General features: G+C 39.4%; 1 protein-coding gene across 1 annotated transcript; it reads right to left on the bottom strand.

The window, feature by feature from the left end:
- Positions 1-16390: 16390 nt before the first annotated feature.
- Positions 16391-17884, bottom strand: kcns3b (potassium voltage-gated channel, delayed-rectifier, subfamily S, member 3b; the record flags this gene model as incomplete). The annotated part of the gene is made up of 1 exon (XM_079216345.1): positions 16391-17884. One exon carries the CDS (start codon positions 17882-17884, stop codon positions 16391-16393), a length of 1494 nt encoding a protein of 497 aa, XP_079072471.1.
- Positions 17885-19232: the final 1348 nt, after the last annotated feature.

Raw genomic sequence — 19232 nt, 5'->3', positions numbered from 1 at the left:
CAACACATCTCAATCCACCATCGAGACTCTTTCTTAATTTGTGGAGTTATACAAAAGAAAATCAATCACCAATAACCTGAATGATTTTTAACATGGATTCTTTTAAAAAGTCATTCAAAGTGTCTCCTTTGATCAAACTAACTAATCAAACTAACTAAACGTAGTTTATGGTTATGCTAAGGCATTCACAGCTCTTGTTAAGGGAGAATAAAGCTTCTAAATACTAAGTATATATATATATATATATATGTATACATATATATATGTATACATATATATATATATATGTATATATATATATATATATATATATATATATATATATATATAATAAGTTTTCATTTCATTTAATTTTTTATTTATTTGAACAGGGACCGTACACATCAATCAACCCAGGGGTAAATGTGTCAGTCATAGCTAAGGCTAAATTTCAACCGTAGTCCCTGTGGCCAGATATAACAAGCCATCACTAAAGGAAAGAAATGGTTATAACAAAAACATCATAAAAAGCAATAAACATACAGGTTACGATCAAATATATGAATAGGCCTCATCATAAAATCATAAAAACATCATAAAGATCAATAAACATACACACATTTTGAACACACAATCATTGAGAAGTGACTTTTGCTTTGAAGTTTGGCTGTGGATAATTATTGTATTATCTTAGTTTGTACAAAACTGGTACAACCAATCAAAAGTAATGGGCCACAGTACGTACAGTATGTAGTGTGGATTAGAGACATAGTGCTGGTCTTGATTGGCTTCTAATATTTAAATAATCCTTCTGTAAATATGATTTACTACATTTAAAATAGAAAACCTTCAGTCAGCTTGATAACCACATTATAGAAGAGAAGCTGCTTCTCTCCAACATACATTGAGCTGTCCCTGACACCAAACCAAAACCACTTCATGTAATGACGATAGCGGCCATATAACTGACAAACCACTCAACTCAATTCCAATGTGCGGCCAGTGGCCTTGAGGGATGTAATCTTCCAGGCTGACATCTTGACCTGTGACACCTCTCTGTCATCTTTAACCTCCAGCTCTCCAGCATTTTACAGGTTCTGTGCAGTGAACGTTAAAGAGCCAAACACTCTGCTGTAGGTCAGCTGCTCCTCCATCCTCACACTGTAGCTCACATAATGGAATCAAACCCATCTGTCAGTATTTCAGCGCGAGTCAGCAGCATTACTCGCTCACGGTTATGCAAATAGCCCTCGACCGTGGTCCATTCATCTCCAGTGCAGGGAGGCTGTGATGCCTCAGAAATACGAGGTGCTTGGGACTGACACTGGCATGTTTCGTGAGATCTGTATCACTGCCCATTTTAAGGGAACATATATATCTCTGCTCTAATCTACACCTCGAAGGGTTGCCTCAGTTTACCGTGCAGCAAGAGGAATTTATGAACTTTTCCCGAGACCATCAAGTCCGCCCTGAAGGACAACATTGAGTTACAGCTGCTTCAAGAAAATAGATAGAAATGATAGGAATTAGTCTTATTGTCTTTCTTGTCGAGAGTTAGATGAAAAGATCGATATCTCTCTCACAATAAGAACAGTATCAATCTTCTTATCTAACATATTCCCTAAAATGTCCAGCTATTCCTTTAAATATGTCCTTGTGGGACGCTGTAATGGGATGTGAAGCAAGGTCTACTTGACATTTAAATCTCTAGTGCCCGATCAAATCATGCCTGTAAAAATTGTGCTGAATGCTGGGCTTGTGCTGTTGCAGCTTTCTGAAGAGCCGCTCATACAAAACAACTTTACTTATGACAATGCACCTTCTTGGTGCATTGTCATAATATTAATATTAATTAATATTGTCATATTGTCATTGCAATATAACTGCCATGACACACACATGTCTACATATCCAAGACGCGGCTAAACCTGATCAGAAACACATGTGAAATACAATCTGCACAAAAAAAAGACATTGGGCCCCAAATGGCTGCAAATTCATTTTGATGTTGAGAAATGAAATAAATATTGAATTATGTTACTATTCTACTACTCTATTGCAGCCCACACAAAACATGCAATTCAACTGTATTGTGTATTTCCACTTAAGAGGAAAACATTGTAGTATTAAATTGACCTGACATAAATCGTACTGTTTACGTTTAGATTTGGCTCAATTAAAATATGTGGCATTATTATTCATTAAACCATCCAGCATCATATCAAAATTGAAAGCTCCATCTTGAACAGGCATGATGTACATTTTATTTATTTATTGGTAAATTTAAGTAATTTCACTTGAAGTAAACTATTAATAATTCATTGTTTTCATTCCCAAAAAAAAGTATTGAGTAGTTCTTCCACTGACAATACCATCATTCCCAGTTTGAGAAGTAAAGTAAAGCAGGAAATGGGGGTTGGGGCCTGAAAATCACTAAATCGGGCCCTGACAAACACACCCAGCTTGGGGTTATAAGGCTACACTTAGCAGAGGTACCAACAGACATGCAGAGAGAGATTCCATACTTTATGGTGAGATTAGATATCGTGCACCCACCAGGTGTGGAGGATGAGGGAATGAGAACTTAATCTAGCTGAAACACATTAAAACAGAAGGCTTTAAATCACTGCAGCAACATCACCAGGGAAGCTGTGTTCATTCGCCCGTCCTCTTCCCTATAGTAAAGTCAATTTTGTTTATAACAGGAGACTCCTTCTTTGTTAGGACTCTGCAAAATAAGCAACTTGGGTGGCCACCTTGCTGAAATCAGAAATGATCCGGCAGTGAGAGAGGTGGTGGCTGTAAGTGCACTCACTCACCATAAGTGCTCTCAATTCAGTCCTCATTTCCTGACTCCTGCCAATCTTCCCATGAGAGAACAAGAACGTTTGGCCCACACTCAGTAAGTCAACGCTTTAACAAAGACATCTTATATACAAGGTCATTATTTACTGCTTGTGCTGCAATAAACTGCTTTGCTTCGTTAGAAATGGGGAGAAGAACACCACAGAAACATATTTGTAAGGAATCGAAAACTTGTTATACATTTTTAAAAGGTACTTCTTAAATATTAATCACATTAGGACGCCTCAGAAGGTGTCACATCATTACATGGAAGCATCCTGTATGTTGTGTATAAAATGTGCTGTAAAAATAAACTCCATTTGAGGATCATCATCGAGCGATGAACATGCCAAGGAAGCATCAAATCACAGTATATTGTTTAAAACTCGTTTAGCCCCAATAAAACCAAGCCATTTTTCAAAAGAATTCTGAATGGTTTGCATACCCATACTAAATACAGACTATCTCCTCAACCACACGGGCTATTTGAATAATGTCAAAAGGTGTACTATACAGAAAACACGTATGAGACCAGTTAAGAGGTTCATATACCAGCATATGTGTTACTGATTTATTGGTTGATGATAGAACACAGGAAATAATAAAATGCAATGTGATTGATATCTTGCTGAGGTTTTGTCTGACAGTGGTATTGATGCAATTGGTGGATTCTGTAGGCCGTAAGCTTTCCAGAAAGGTGCGGCAATCATGTGTGGCATCAAGCTAGAGATATCAAAATTGATATTTGCATAACTTGGGGAGCTCTCTCGAGTCACTTTCAAGTACTTCAAGTCATATTTATGGTTTATGTAAATATTTATGGTTGAATTGTGTTATAAACATGTAAAATTGACTTATATGCTCTTGTTTTTTTTGCTTTGTCACATCAGTGGCTTTAGTATCGATTTATGGAAGTACGAGGACTTGGAAAGTGAGGAAGAGCTCCGGATGAAGAATTCTGCCCCACCTGGGTAAGCACATTAGGCCCTGTCCTCATATAACTTGCATCTGTTTAATATCAATTTCATATTGCAAAGATTCCTTTCAACCTTAAAAGGTTGTTAATCTTAACAAATAGAACTATGCGAAGGCTGTAATGCGTTATGAATAAATGTTAGTTAAAACCACTCTGCATCTTACCTCCTTTTAAAGATACTTGTTGAGAACTACAATAAATCACTCAAAACAAATAAACACACAGCTTAGCTGATATACATCAACCACATCAGTATGTTTCTTTCTGCTCGACGATGTTCCCTCAAAGCCCTGAGCCAACAGTTTTCAGCTTGGCCAACGTCGCGTTTCACCTTGCTGTGATCCATCACCAGATCTGATACGGGTACTGAATCCGTCATCCATCATAAAGTCATCAAGATGCAGCCTTCTCCTCTCAGAGGGGAGTTGACGTAGCGGCCGGGAAGCTCTGATTTACCTCTGTGATTGACTGTATTCTCTGCCCGCACTATGTCTGCCTGTCCGACTCACCTGACCCCACCTCCCCCTCCACCGGCCACCGCCTTCCCCGTGATTGAGCTGCCGTTGTGCATCCAGACGTGATGGAGTGTCAACCTGCGTCAGCCCCGGGATGTAAACTGGAAGATGGGTCCTGATTTGTTGAGATTAAGAATTCTTCAGCATTATGGTGTTGTGATCGATACCCGGGCATCCAGCCAGAGCTCCATTAGTGAACAAGCTGTACTGAGAGCTGCATTAAGGACCAGCTCCTCTAAAGGGGCTTTCCTCGTTTCACCATTATTCATTAAAGGATAAGAAAGGTTTATAGCATTAGATAGTACATTATTGATTAATAATATATGCTAAAATATAACGGCTTATTCTCAGTTTCACATATTTTAGGAGGGCGATTTTCATACTTAACTGGTCTGAATTATAAAAAGAAAGTTTGCTTGTATAATCTTCGGCATACCAATTCAGAGTTAAGGGGCTAAAACATGCAAACTCACCAGTATAGCCCTTTAAATGAGTCTATTGTTGTTGTTTCTTGTTGATTGGCTGGTTGCTCTTATCGGAACCTCTACGGCTCAAAGTCTTGCTCAATTGGGCATTCAACTAAGTTTTTAAGGACATCCTTCCTGTTTATCTGAAGGTATGTGACTGGATGTGTGTCAATACATAAAACATGAGAACAATTCTTTCACAGAACGACATGATCCTGGATCAGACCGGCAGACTGCAGTGTTCTCGCATTAATTTGGGAAGATAATCATCAGCATTTCCCTTTATCACTACTTCAGTATTTCAGTATAAGGACAACAACAACGTACTGTGGATTTATCGAGTTCGCAACTTTTGTTCTCTGTACTCTTTCTTGACTGCATTGGATTAAAATCAATAACACACATACAAAATCATAAATTGCAGTCATCACCCTTAATAGCAGAGAGTAATTTGACAGCAGTGATTTACTGATAGACCCACATTCTCCTCATAATCTCGGCTTCATTTCTTTATTTTGATACATTTATATGCAGAAATAAAGACGACGACGAATACATCTTTTCTTAGTGACACTTTATTGTACATTTGACCAACAGGAACCTTATCTCTGGTGCCTCGGAACGATCTAAATCACACTTATTGTCTCTTAATGACCGCACAGAAAGCAGTTATTTCAGTCTCTGCTCAGTGGCTATATTGTTGCACCCAGTGTGTTATTAGGCAAAGTAATGGCTCTGTCCAAGAATGCTCTCTCTGTTTACATATTCAGGTAAATACACTGTCACTGTCCATTACTCTTGTTCTTCTCTCTGGGCTCTTACTTAAATTGTACTAACAATTCCAATAACGTCCATCAATGAGCTCCAACATAAACACTCATGTCCATTCCCCGCAGCCATGAGGATTTTGTGTTTGTAAGGATGCATTGATTTTAGAAACACGTTAGGTAATACGCTATTAATGTCGTGAGGATGAAGTGAAGACGGTTCTGCACAATCCTTACATTATCTTCAACTGAGCTACTTTGCTGATTAAATACATCATAAAGTTCACTGAATAATAATAAACAGTAGGTTGGTTGGTAGAAGCAAAGAACATTACAATAATTGCATTGCAATAAATGTAAGAGGTTATTTTTCCTCCAGCTAATATATATAATTATCCGGGAAACAGGATTTTCTCTGCTTGTGTTTGTGCTTTACCGTAAAATGTCTTCTGCATTTTATAGACTTTAGTTCAAAATTATATTAGGAACTAAAATATTGATGAAATGAATCAAGCATGAATCAATAGTCTGCTAATAACAGGGAAGAAGTTGGTTAAGGAGATGTAGAATCCCCCAAAATAACCTATCCATCTTCCCCCAAAAATAATTCTATGGATCATCAGACCAGAACAGGATGGTTGAAATCAGAAACAAGTACTTTTGAAGATGCTCAAATATGAGCAGAATTAAAAGTAAGACATGCTCACTGTAACTGGATGTACTGGAAATAAGATTTGCAGTGGCATCAGTCATCCTGGAAGAAATATAAATCACAAATCAATTATCCACAAGGTCATCTCAGGCTGATCAAAGAGAAGAGACCCCTGTGAGCCCAACCTGCTCCTAATCTTTGGCATAAAATAAACATTTACTGTAAGGTTCCTTCACTTTTGCATTATTACTGTGCGATTTGTCGATTCTTTTTATAGCGTCACATTTATCTCTCAATCACAAAGGCACTGGCGTTTTTTCCACAGCATTCACCTTTTTCTATTGTCATCAATTTATCACAGCCAGAAATGTAACGAAGTAGCTGAAGAGTTGTTTTCTGCTATATTAATGCACCGAATACCAAATAGAGAACCGTTAAGTAAAATATCGGAGTACTTCTTCCACCTTTGATTATAACTAGTTAGATATTGAGACTGCTCTCATTCAAGAGTTATCTATACCCTGTCTGTCCTTTCCATTTTTAAAGCATTTCTGCAAGAATTGAGGGCAGTGGTCATAACATCAGCATCATTCATATTAACTTTACACGTTGGATGTCACCATCCGTCTTCTTAATCACACTCACTTTCTTGTTGCAACTGCCAAAATCTCTCCAGTCATTCATCTCGATGCTGCAGTGAAGACAGATGCACAAGATCTCAATAAATCAATTTGGAGATGGATTAAACCATGTTGCATTTTTAAAGTAAGTAAACTTCAGCAAAAAAAGAATTCAATAAAAGGTGCAGATCCTCATTGATTTTTAAATTATAGACATCTATTGATGTACTGAAAGGCTGAGAGGACACAATTACGTATAGCACATGCATTCCATGACAAGCAGTTAACGTCAGATGACTGCAAAATCTGCAGTAGAGATTTAAAAAGTGCTGCAGTAACATTCAGGCGTAGACCTGATGGGATTTGTGGACGCATTTTATATATTTTTTACATTATCAGCTAAAAATAAAAACATCTATCTGCTGACTGTGTGTAGAATCCAGAACAGTGCTTTTGAATAAGCGGCTGAAGGTTTTCAGGATTACATAGTTTTTTGATCTATGGCCACAAGACATTTAAGGAGCATTTACAAAAAGTGTGATGGCCTTTGGCAGGAATGATGACTATCATTGAACGGTTTTATCTAGTCATATTTATACAAGTTCACAATCTTTCCAGTAAAATCTGTCTTCAACCTTCATTGGAAGTGTGTGAAACACACTCAATGCAGCTACATGAGGTCAGAATAATTTTAGTGTATCCATGTGGTGCTTTACAGAAGATGATTTTCATGTCTTTCACTGGCCATCCCTTTGATTTTTAGTCGCCCCTCTCTCACCTCATCCTCCAATTCATTAGCAGGCCTCTAAGCCCTCCTGCCCTCTTTTACGGCCCCCATTAAATCCTTGCTCTCTCCATAGCAACTCTCCATGGATAGCAAGGGTGTCAGCTCATCCCAGCAAAGAGCCGTAGCCATGTTCTACATTTTTCATCCTATATCCACTTTAACGTTACTTAGGCCCAACCCCGCTCAGCACTCTGTCACGCTGAAACACATTAATGAAATGTAAATTAAATTATGTAATGCTTGTGAGCCTGTGATTAACACTAGGAGAGGTACAGCATGTCTGCAAGTATGTAGCTTTCCTTGCAACTGCTATAGAGAAGGAAACTATAATCCACTAATAAGAAAAATTAAGGAAGACATAGCAAGATGGAACTTAACTCCTTTCCTAAGTCTCACTGCGAGGATTGAATCCATTAAAATGAATGTACTGCCCAGACTACTCTATTTCAAACTCTGCCAACAGAGATTAAGCAAAAACAATTCCATGAATGGGACAAGATGGTATCTAGGCATATTTAGACAGGTAAAAGACCCAGGATCTGTCTCAAAACCTTACAACTACCTAAAGAAAAAGGAGGATGGGGCCTACCGTCTCTTAGGGATTATTATTTGGCGGCACAGATGAGCTGTAATATGCTGGTGCAACCCATCGTATAAGGCTCAATGGAAAAACATTGAAGAGAAAATAACCTCCATCCCCATACAGGCAATCGTAGCTGATAGCAACCTACAAAGTCACATAAATAATGCTGATAACCCATGGTTGAAGTGGACTCTTGAAGTATGGAAAACCATATAAGAGAACACAAATTAGAAGGAGATATTGTAACACTTAAATGGTGTGCATATGATTCCGACTTCACACCGAATAAATTGGATACTAGATTTAGGGATTGGACAGCTACAGGAATAACAGCCATATGCAAAATAATGAAAGGAGGCACACTGCTAAGTTTTGAAACTCTTAAAGAGAAACACTCACTAGAAAAACAGGACTTCTATCGATACTTGCAGATGCGACACTTCGTGAATACGAAGATGAAAAATATGACAGAGTACATTTCTAATAGAACTGATTAGTAAAGCATATAACTCAGATATAGGCAGTAAAATCATCTTATGTATATATAAATGTCTCTTTAATTTTAAAACGCATTCAACCTCTTATATTAAAACAAAATGGGAGGAGGAGGGAGGAATGACTATATCCGAGGAAGAATGGACTGTAATATGTAAAGGTCAATGGAAGTGTACCAGCTCGCAGACATGAAGAGTTTGGTTGGAAAAATGTGATATATATAGACGGTATTTTATTACACCCTCTCAGAAACCGCACTATGATAGTAACCCTCCTGTTTGCTGGAGAGGATGTGGGAATCAAAATGCAAACCATTATCATATTTTCTGGGATTGCCCTGCTATCGTAGACTATTGGAGAGGGATACACACCGCCCTACAGAACATGTTTGAAGGTGAGATACCGCTGGAAAGTAAGACCATGTATCTGGGATATTTACCTGACAGTCAAAAAGAGACAAGTATTTAATAAATGTACTGCTTGTGGCTGGCAAAAAGACTCTCACCAGGAAATGGTTATCACAAGAGAGCCCCACTCTGAATACATGGATGGACATTACAATGGACATTTAAAACATGGAGAAGATAACCGCATCAGTCAACCACAAACTGGAAAAAAAATGTGGGATATTGGAAAAAATGTGTTGCATACGTAGCACCCCATAGACCTGATTTTGTTTTCATGGATTAATGAATGAGAACGTGATCGCTCCTTAGTTATACATTGTTTTTCTTTCTGTTGATTGTTCTGTTTTTTTTTTTAAATAAAAAGTAAATAAAAAAATAAAACTTCATAAACACACTGTAAAGAAATAGCACAGAGGGCCTCCAGCTGAAAAAATACCACAGAAATGAATTGAAGTATATTTGTATTATTACCCAGTTAATTTAAACTGTTAGAAGTGACGAGTGGTGGGAGAATAATTCAGCTTAAAAGTTAAATGCCGCCGGTGGGTCAGTAGAAACTCATGCTGTGCAGCTAAACATTAAAACGTTATTGTTAAGTCTAGTGAAGAACCCAAAGTTTCCACAGATTCCAAACAAACATTTCTAAAATGGTCAGACAGTATTTAAAAAATATTCTGTAACGACCTAAAAACTACTTTTGGGAATCAAAAAGCAGAAACCGCATGTGGTCTATCACTATTAACTACCCCAGCTTGAAATGTAAGTGCTCAGAATCACAATCAGAAATATTTTATTGACACCCATTGGGAAATTGATAGGTTACAGTTGCTGTTATATACAAGCACAATATATGCAGAGAATAGCACATACAAGTAATAAACAAGGAATGATGTTGAATATAAATGCAAGAATACAAATATTTCTGGAAATGCACATTATAAATAAATGTATTGCACAGTTAATCATTGCACTTGGTAGCAATCTGAAATTATGGGGTGAAAAAGTTTGTAAATTTGAGTGCTACAGTGCCTGCTTATTACTTGTGTACCGAGATGTTTTAAGAGCTACTGCAACAACCTTGAATTATTCAGGCTGTAACCTCACGCAACCTGTCCAAACAAACTGGAATTGAATCCCTCTGCAAAGGTAGCTACCACAGGTCCCAGGAGAAGCTGCTGTGAGTGCATGTTGAGGTCAGGATCCCCTTCTGAGATGGATACCAGGCAACACATGGATTAACTGCTTATCTGCCTTCGTAATTGCAGAGGGCATAACTTCAATGGTGGTCAATAAGCATGACCAAAGAGGGTAATTTAAATTCTTCAGTCTTCTCTTGTTTTTAATGGGATAAGTCACACTCCAGTGTCCAAGGTGAGATGAAGGAGAGTATGGGCCTATAGCTGATGATTTTACTTTCTTTGTTACGGCTGGCTCAAAAGCCCCAACACAAAGAGGGACACGACGCTGGGTTAGATGCAACATAATACAAGCACTTGTTTAGAGCAAGATAAAAAGGACAACGCAGAGGAACACAAAACTCTGTCTCTTGTGTCAGGGAGTTAAGTGTGGGCAGAATAACGAGCCACCTACCGTATATAGACACACAGCTCCATGCAGGTGGTCTCCATCAGCAGTGAGGGCGTTGCACCTGAAACACAAAGACGGAACAAAAACAGTGACACTTAAAGCCTAACATTAAGATAAATGGGTCAATATGCTTTTCATCCAGGGGCCAGCCAACGTCAGAGGCTAATAAGCTGAATTTAAAGGTTAATGGAGAATGATTTAAAGTGGCTTCAGGAGGGGCTTTTCTGATGATGCAGTCAAGGCACATACCATGCAAAGACAGCGCCCCAAGTTTTATTCAAGCTGGGTACTCGTTAAAATATACACCAATTAATAAAAAGGCAAAAAAAACAACAATCTGGTTCCACATTAATACACACATTGTACAAAACCCCATTTTATGCAGAAAACTATTTAACATGCAAGTTATTGTGCAAACCTGGATAGAAAGATATTTTTTCTTGATCAATCAATCAATCCCATCTTAAAAAGGTCCATTACTATCATTACTATTACATTATACTATCATTCAGGGTTAAAGTATTAGAGCTGCTGACCACAGTAAAAACCCAAGCGCAAAAGGAACACATGTCGTGTGTCGACATGGCAGTCTTCTTCACGGGGAGAAGGCTGTAGCCCTGTTGAAATGTTTATACATTAAATATATTTTGCATTGTGGCTTCGTGTGCACGACCATTTTCCTTTACACTTTATTTCCTTTAGCCAGATCTTTTAGGCCTACACAAACGGCATGTATTCATGACTACTACTTTGCTTGCATGTTAACAGGTTCACCTTTATGACAACTGAACAGTTAAAGGACAACTACAGTAATATATGGCTTATTCCAAATAAAAAAGTTAAAATACATGTACAAAGGTTTATAAGTTTGGCTGAATCAAAGCAGATTTGTGTTGACCAACTCAATCTCTGTCAGTAATAAACAATTATGGACATGTACAATCACAAACGTCCATGTAGCCTCACTGCAATAAGCCTCCATGAGGGAAAAACGCAGGACTCAAATATAAACAAAGTGTTTTTTGTTTTATCTTACCCCGAGCTGAAACCACACAGCTGCTGTAATGTCCAAGTGAAAGTGATCTGCAGTACTCTGCAGCGAGCAAAAACCATGTAATGACTGGTCAAAACATTACAGATTGGCTTAAGATAATGGGAATATTAGGACCACAGTTTACAGGTGGTTTCTTTTTAGAGTTGGGTCCATCTTTTCCAAATGTCAAAGTACAAGCTTTTACATTACACTATACTAGTTGCACCGGCTATTTGTAAGTCCATGAATAGGTTTAAAGTTAAAAAACCACAAAATAGTTTAAGATTGGTAATTTACTAAATGAAGTTGCACCATTAAAACTTGTTAGCTCGTGAACTTTGGAAATCTGTTGCGAGGAAATCAAATAGAAATGCAACTATGTAAAAAAGGTCACTGTAGCATGAAAACAGTTTAAAGGTCAATTCATATTGTCAAATTAGGGCAGTAGGACTACATTGTGTTATTTAAATGCGCAGACATGCAAAATGTTTTAGTTTGTAGTATTCATAGTGTAGTGCGAGTCAAAAATGCTAACCCAACCTTAATTTATGCAACATCTTTAGCGTGTGTGGACAGTAAGGTTTTATATTTTAGAGAGAAATTTCACTTAAAACTTCCATTTACAAACATTTTAAACACTATTCGAGGTCAGGTTAGTTGAAACTATTTACCACCTCATATATGGGATACCAACATAAGTAGTCAGACAGCAGGACAATGAAGAAATGTCTAAAAACAATTTACTCACAGTAAAGAAATGTAGCTGCAAGCTAAGTGATCACATTCACTACATACCTGAACCATGAAAACCACTATGAGCCAGCTGAGGGGCCATGCCAACAGGTGCAATGTATATGCTGGCAATGATTGGGGGAGGAGCCAGTCTGAGGGCTGCATTCACAACCCAACACTTCATTCTCTGGGGAGCATTCTCCACTACATTAGCAGCTAACATTAGTGTTGTTTTAGTTCTGTTTGCTACATGACATCTACACCTGGAAGTTCAGATCTATAAAGATAACTGAACTTTGTGTTTTATGTGTTAATTCTCCATTACTTAAAAGCAGAGTAGAATGAGTAGAACGTGTCAGTTGTGGGTGTAAACCCAACATTCAGATCTGGCCTCTCCTGACCGGCTCAACGACACCCGAAGCAGACGGCCCCTGGCTGCAATTAGGATTCGGTTGCTCACCAGCGGATGAAAGCCAACCCCAGATTCCCTCACGTTTTTGGAACGAGCATGGCATTTTGCTTCGTTATGTTTGCGTTTCTCCGCCACTGTGTCCGCCTCTTTCATTGTTTCCTTTTGGATGGATGCTTACAATCTGGCAACCGGTCGTTTTTTTGCCCAGAAACCTCCTGAACACAGCAAAATAAGAAAAATATCGTCAACGGGTCTCTGCAGATTCAGACACCGCCACACACTTCTAGTGGGTCATAAGTGATGATTGAGAGTGAATACTTTTGGAAGGAGGCCATACATTGTTTTTAAGAAAATCCTACTCATTCTGCCTTTACCATTTAACACTCAGGCTAAGTTTGAATTTTAGAGCTGCTGCACTGCCTCCAGTAGAATTTCACGCCACATAAAACCCCCTTTGCCTTTTGCACATTCATCACTGCAGTGACCTTTTCCTCTGTGTAAGGTAGAGGGACAAATGCCTTCATAGACCCTGAGGCTTTATGTCGTATACAAGGTCATAGTCTCACCCGATTACAAATGTCAGATTTTTCATGAAAAGATTTATGCTTGCTCTTCAAAAACCTGAAGTAGCCAAACAAACACGGATCAGTGTAAAGGCTATCGCGCTTCAACTCTCTCCATCCTTCTCTGCAGTGACTTTTGCTTAACATTGGTGTCCGTGAGACTGCAGAGGTATCCCCACCTGACAGCACCGTAAACTGAGAGAAGTAGTGTCTGTATTCTGCACACAGACAACTCACTTCAAATAAGTATCAAACTGGCCGGCGGTTACAAATTTAGTGTATATATAAAAAAAAATAATGCAGCTTAAATCAATTTTATTGATTTGCTTTTTCTAAACTGACGACAGTCTTTTTGGACAGGAATTTGATTGTTGGGTGACACCTTTTATCTTGGTGGTTTATTGCTCCACTGCATCTAATCAGTTTGGATTACAATTTTCCTTGACACATCAGAAGCATTATGGCAAGCAACTTCACCTCGGCCTAAATGTATTAACGGCTGTTGTTTAATTTTAAAAAGAAGAAGCCAAAAGGGGGAGTGAAATACAACTCACCTTGTTAGTTCTGCAACACTGACATTTGTGCTGACACACTCACTGTGACCTTTTCAGGTAATTGGCTTTTATTTTTTGCTTTACATTCACAACAGCCTGACTCCCTCGGCTCCTCTCCTCTTCATGCAATGTATATCTTGTTGCCTTTAAAAAGTTACTTAACCTAAATCCTTTTTTTTAGTTAGTAAATTACATGTAGAGTGACTTTATTATACTATTGAATCCAGTCCCATTTGGTTTATTGCAACACAAGTTATCAAGTGCAGTCCATACTGCAGACTACAAATTACAACATACTTAGTCGATATAAAAAACAGTGACATTTCAGGTCAAAATCAATACAAATTTAAATGGAAACACCACAATCTGTGGATTTGTTTATGGAGGGGAAGGACATTTGCACAGATATTTGTTGTCAAGTTCAACTTTGTTTAACTTTGATCTGATGAATTCGTGCTCTTGACCAATAGCAGGTGAACTTGACAGTGTCAACCTTTGAGGGGTTGTTGGAGAGTTCATAGCATATTAGCTGTGTGTCACCATCCACCTCAATGTAACAGCTCTGCCATATAGGAGAATAAACTTCTCCACAAAAGAGGAATATTTAGCAAATAGCTGAGACAGGAGTTGATGGTAAAACATATTTTGATAAACTGTGTGAAATATTGTCTACCAACTCAAAATTGTATTTAAGAACAGATTTAAATGTAATTTAACTACAGTTATAAAATGCCGGACCTTGTAGAAGTCAGTTGAGAGACACCAGCTGCTGTGTGAAATTATGGGAGATATAAGACGCACTCCTTGACATAAGTTCAATAAGCAAATGCATTTCTGCTGACGGCAAAGTGACAGGATATTGAGATCCACTTTCCTCAACAGAACCCACACTTAGAGCCATGAGGCGGGGAGTAATGGTGAGGAACGCAACACTATCATTATCATCCCAAACATTGAATACAATTTACAGAAATAACTGAAGAGTCTTTGAAATCAATTTAAGATGAGTAGGAATCAATTGATGCTTTTCTTGTATTGATCACACAAACTGCACCCAATATGTTAGCACTTTTTGCATCTTCCCACATTGTTTAGTTAGTCTTCTATTGTCATTTTTACTTTTCAGATTACTTCATTTGATGAAGGTTTAAATAAGTTTAAAGTATCTCTGTCATATTTTTCTTGGCATAGCGATTTTAACTATAATTACATTAATTATTATTTAAAATCAGTGCTTGTCTGAACCAATACTCTAAGTTTGTCATTACAATAAATGGCAGCTGACAAAAGCAAAAAAGAAAGTGTGGATTAAGCAACATTAGCACATTAATTTGGTTGCAGTATGTCTTTAAACCAACCTCCTCAACTCACTCACTCAGGCCCATTTACTTTGATTTGAACAGGTTTCATTTGCTTATCTGTCAATAGATATGACACCATTTTAATTTTAAATGGTGTTTGGCTCTGAGAGTAGATGCTTCTGGTCAAATTCATGAACACTGTTGAGACCCCCTGTAGAGAAAAGACCTTTTACGTCTCTCGCTCGAGGACAGCTGCTCATCCAACCGGAGATTATAACAGGGGACAGGAAATCAATGCTTTCAGGAACAGAAGATGGAAGAGGTACAGAAACTTTCCACTACAGTTCCAGTGCATTTCACCACATGAAGAAAATACATTGTTGATTATTTATATTAATATTGTAGAGTCATTTTAGTGACAAACATATGGCGATAAATAATGTATTGAACCTGAGCTGAAAACCTTGTCATAACGAGTGATTAGTTCAATGTATGCCATCACACAAATGAGAGGCATGTTGCATGAGTTTTATTTCATGTTCACACAAATTACCCTCCAGCAGTCACCATGCATGCCAAAACTAAATACTAAAATAAAATAAAAGTTAAATAACATTAACCCGGTATATAGGTGCCCTGAGAGAGTTCTTCTCTGTAGCATCAATAATATTGCATAATTCTACACATTACTCTCTCTCAAAATGTATTAATTTCTGTTCATGCAGAGATCTATAATCCCATTTTGAAACAACAAACAGTGTTGTTGTCATTCTAGGCTTTCGACAAAATTTTCTGTCTGAACTTTCAGCGAGCAGACAAATCAATACAAGACATTACTTTGGCGTCCTACATGCATCATTGCAGTTTTCTCAAGCATAAAATGGGCTTTCAAACCTCCAAGCAAGATTCAGATAATTCCCTTTAGATGTCCTAGTTTTTGCTATGCTGTTCACAAACTCTTCCCTTGTAGTAATCATAAAAAGAAATAAATCGTGACCACAAAATTTCTCTGTCAAATTGCGAGACAATGCAGAAAGGCGGGTGATGGAGCAGCCCTCAGAGGCACGAGAGTGACTTGCAGTCATAAAGGGAGCAAAACTGTGAAATGGCAGAACTTTATTTCGCTGACCCATTTTCACAAGTGTCATTGTCATAATCCTCTAAATCCTGGAGACTAGAGGCATCTGTAGTGTCACCTGTGCTGCTCACACTGTTTCTGAAGCCTCCAATTAAGGGATACACACTTCCTGTGAACAGGTCTCTGATGTTAAAGTGAGGGAGCTTTGGGTCTTGTCTTTCAGGCTTAGTGATGCACTGTCCCTCCATGGCTTTGTTTCTTTGATAGTACTTTGAAAACTTATTGAATATGATGGTGATGGGCAGAGCCACCACTAACAGGCCACAGACAATACACAAGGTGGCCACGATCTTCCCTGCCAGCGTCACCGGGCAGGTGTCACCATAACCGACTGTGGTCATGGTGATTGTGGCCCACCACCAGCCTGAAGGGATGGTCCCCAATTCTGTGTTTGGCTCTTCCTTCTCTGCGAAGTAGATGAGGGCAGAAAAGATGGAGATCCCCACCGAGAGGAAGAGAAGGAGCAGACCCACCTCTTGGTAGCTGTGGCGTACGGTGGCGCCCAGCGCTCGCAGCCCGATGGAGTGGCGAGCTAGTTTGAGGATTCGGAGAATCCTCATGAGACGCAGGACCTGCACCACCTTCCCCACATTTTCCAAGTCTTCATTCTCCTCTGCAGCCTCCTCGTCGGCCGTTTCCAGAGCTAAAGTGGCGTAAAATGGTAAAATGGAAGCAACATCGATGATGTTTAAGGGGTTTCCAAGGAACTTCCTGCAGGAGGGTGCCACAATCAGCCTGATGATGAACTCGGCGGAGAAGCCGGCAATGCAGATCTCTTCCAGGATGGCGAGGACAGGGTCCTCGGTGGGTTTGTCGTTGTCATTCAACTGCTGAAACTCAGGCATGCTGTGGACACACATGGCAATGATAGAGGTCAGCACCAAGCTGAGAGAGGCCACGGCGATGATCTTTGAACCTCTTGAGTGACCTGGATCCTCCAGCCGGAGCCAAATGTAGCTCCTCACTTCTGCACACCACGCACCTTTGAACTTAGCCAGGTCTTTATCGATATTAGAGAGCTCCTCAAAGGAGGATTCAAAACTTGGCTGCTGCTGGTCGTCGCTCATCACGTCCCAGTCTCTGTCATCAATGTAATCCTTCCTCTCGTGGTACCAGTAGCTACAGCAGGGGCTTAGGTGGACCTCCTGGATTCCCCAGTAGTCAATCTCCTGGCTGAAGGAGAAGACACACACCTCCTCCATCATGTGGATGCGTCCTGTGTGATAGAAGTTGAGCACGCAGAGGAAAACATGTGGATTCCTGTCGAAGTAGTACTCCTTCTCGGACGGGCTGTAGTCGTCACACAGTTCCAAGATCGTCGCCTCGCTTTGGCAGCGCAGCAGACGAGCCAGGCGCGTGTGAGGGAAGCGGAGCAGCATGCTCGGATCCACTTCGCGTCGAACCCCTCCCACGTTGAGGTGCACCTGGTCCTCCTCATTCCCCCGCCGGTGGAGGATTTGCCCATACCCCATGGTCCTGACAATACTTACAGAGAGAAATGAAGCGAGTCAATTCTATAGATTTTTTATCCCACACAAGCATATACAGTCTAGATTGTAAGTGGTAGATTGTTGTGGAGGGACTTCTATCAAGACATATTTGACTGCACTGTTTGTAGAGCACATTAGTCCTCTGGAGGAAGAAAGAATCAATACAACACACACAGGAAATGGCTTGAGCTGTAGTGAGTGAAGAAGCGTGAGACATGAGAGGGCTGTCACTTCTTCCTGGGCTCAAGTACAGGGTTATCACTTGAGCGGACTAGACTAATTCAGAGGAAATGAGTTGAAACTTAACCCACACATCATTTCAAGCATAAAGACAAAAGCATGTGTGGATTTCTAATTGTTCTGTCCTAATATCTACCCTTCCACCAATCAGAGCAATGTGCTGCCCACTCATACATTAAATATTGTATTCACCATACCCTATTTACAAATCAATGAATTACTTCTATATTTACTCAAAACTGACTACAAAACATGAAACTGAAACGTACCTGCACTTGGAGCTTTTCTTTCCATGAAAATAACTTTTATCCGGGTGGTTTAGTTTTCACATTCTCGCAAAGTGCAGCAGATGGCGGGTCGTTGGACGGAGTGCAGTGCTGCAGCTTCACGAGCGGGACAAGAAGAGGTGGAGGCGGGACAACTGCACGGTGGCAGTTTGTTCCCTTTTACAGGGAACAGGGAGGGGCGAGAGAGGAGAGGAGGTGGGAGGGAGAGGGACTGCACAGATGTAGGAACACCCTGCTGTAAAACGACACGGCCATTTCTTTATGGCATTTTACTCATCATATCACGGTATGCTTATAGCCTGTTATCCCTAAAGGAAGCGGTAGCTCTCTTGTGATTGGCATATGTAATCTAAATTTATTATGAGATCATATGACTTTCTTTTAATTAAGAGTGAACCTGCAGTAATGTAATGTATGTTTAATGGTTCTACTTGTGTTAAACTATTGCTACTAAAGGCAGCTGGAGAGACTAAAGTAGTAAAATCACACTGACATTTCAATCCTCTGTGAGAAAGCACTGCTGGCAGGCTTACTGCCAAAGCAGGCAGTAACACTGTATTTGGCAGCAAAAGAGAAATACAACATACCTTTATAGTGGCAGCAGATTTGAAAAAGCTGCTATTGGTTATCATTGCTCTCACAACTGTTTGACAATTTGTAATGTGGGAAGTGTGTGTGTGTGTGTGTGTGTGTGTGTGTGTGTGTGTGTGTGTGTGTGTGTGTGTGTGTGTGTGTGTGTGTGTCCCATCTGTGTCATAGCCCAGCTGAGGGGTTTTCTATCCATCATTTGATTACCTCAATAA

The sequence above is a fragment of the Taurulus bubalis genome (assembly GCF_910589615.1).
Source record: "Taurulus bubalis genome assembly, chromosome: 3".
Taxonomy (NCBI): Eukaryota; Metazoa; Chordata; class Actinopteri; order Perciformes; family Cottidae; genus Taurulus; species Taurulus bubalis.
The sequence above is the reverse complement of the archived record's forward strand: the minus strand, read 5'-3'. Positions and strand labels throughout refer to the sequence as shown.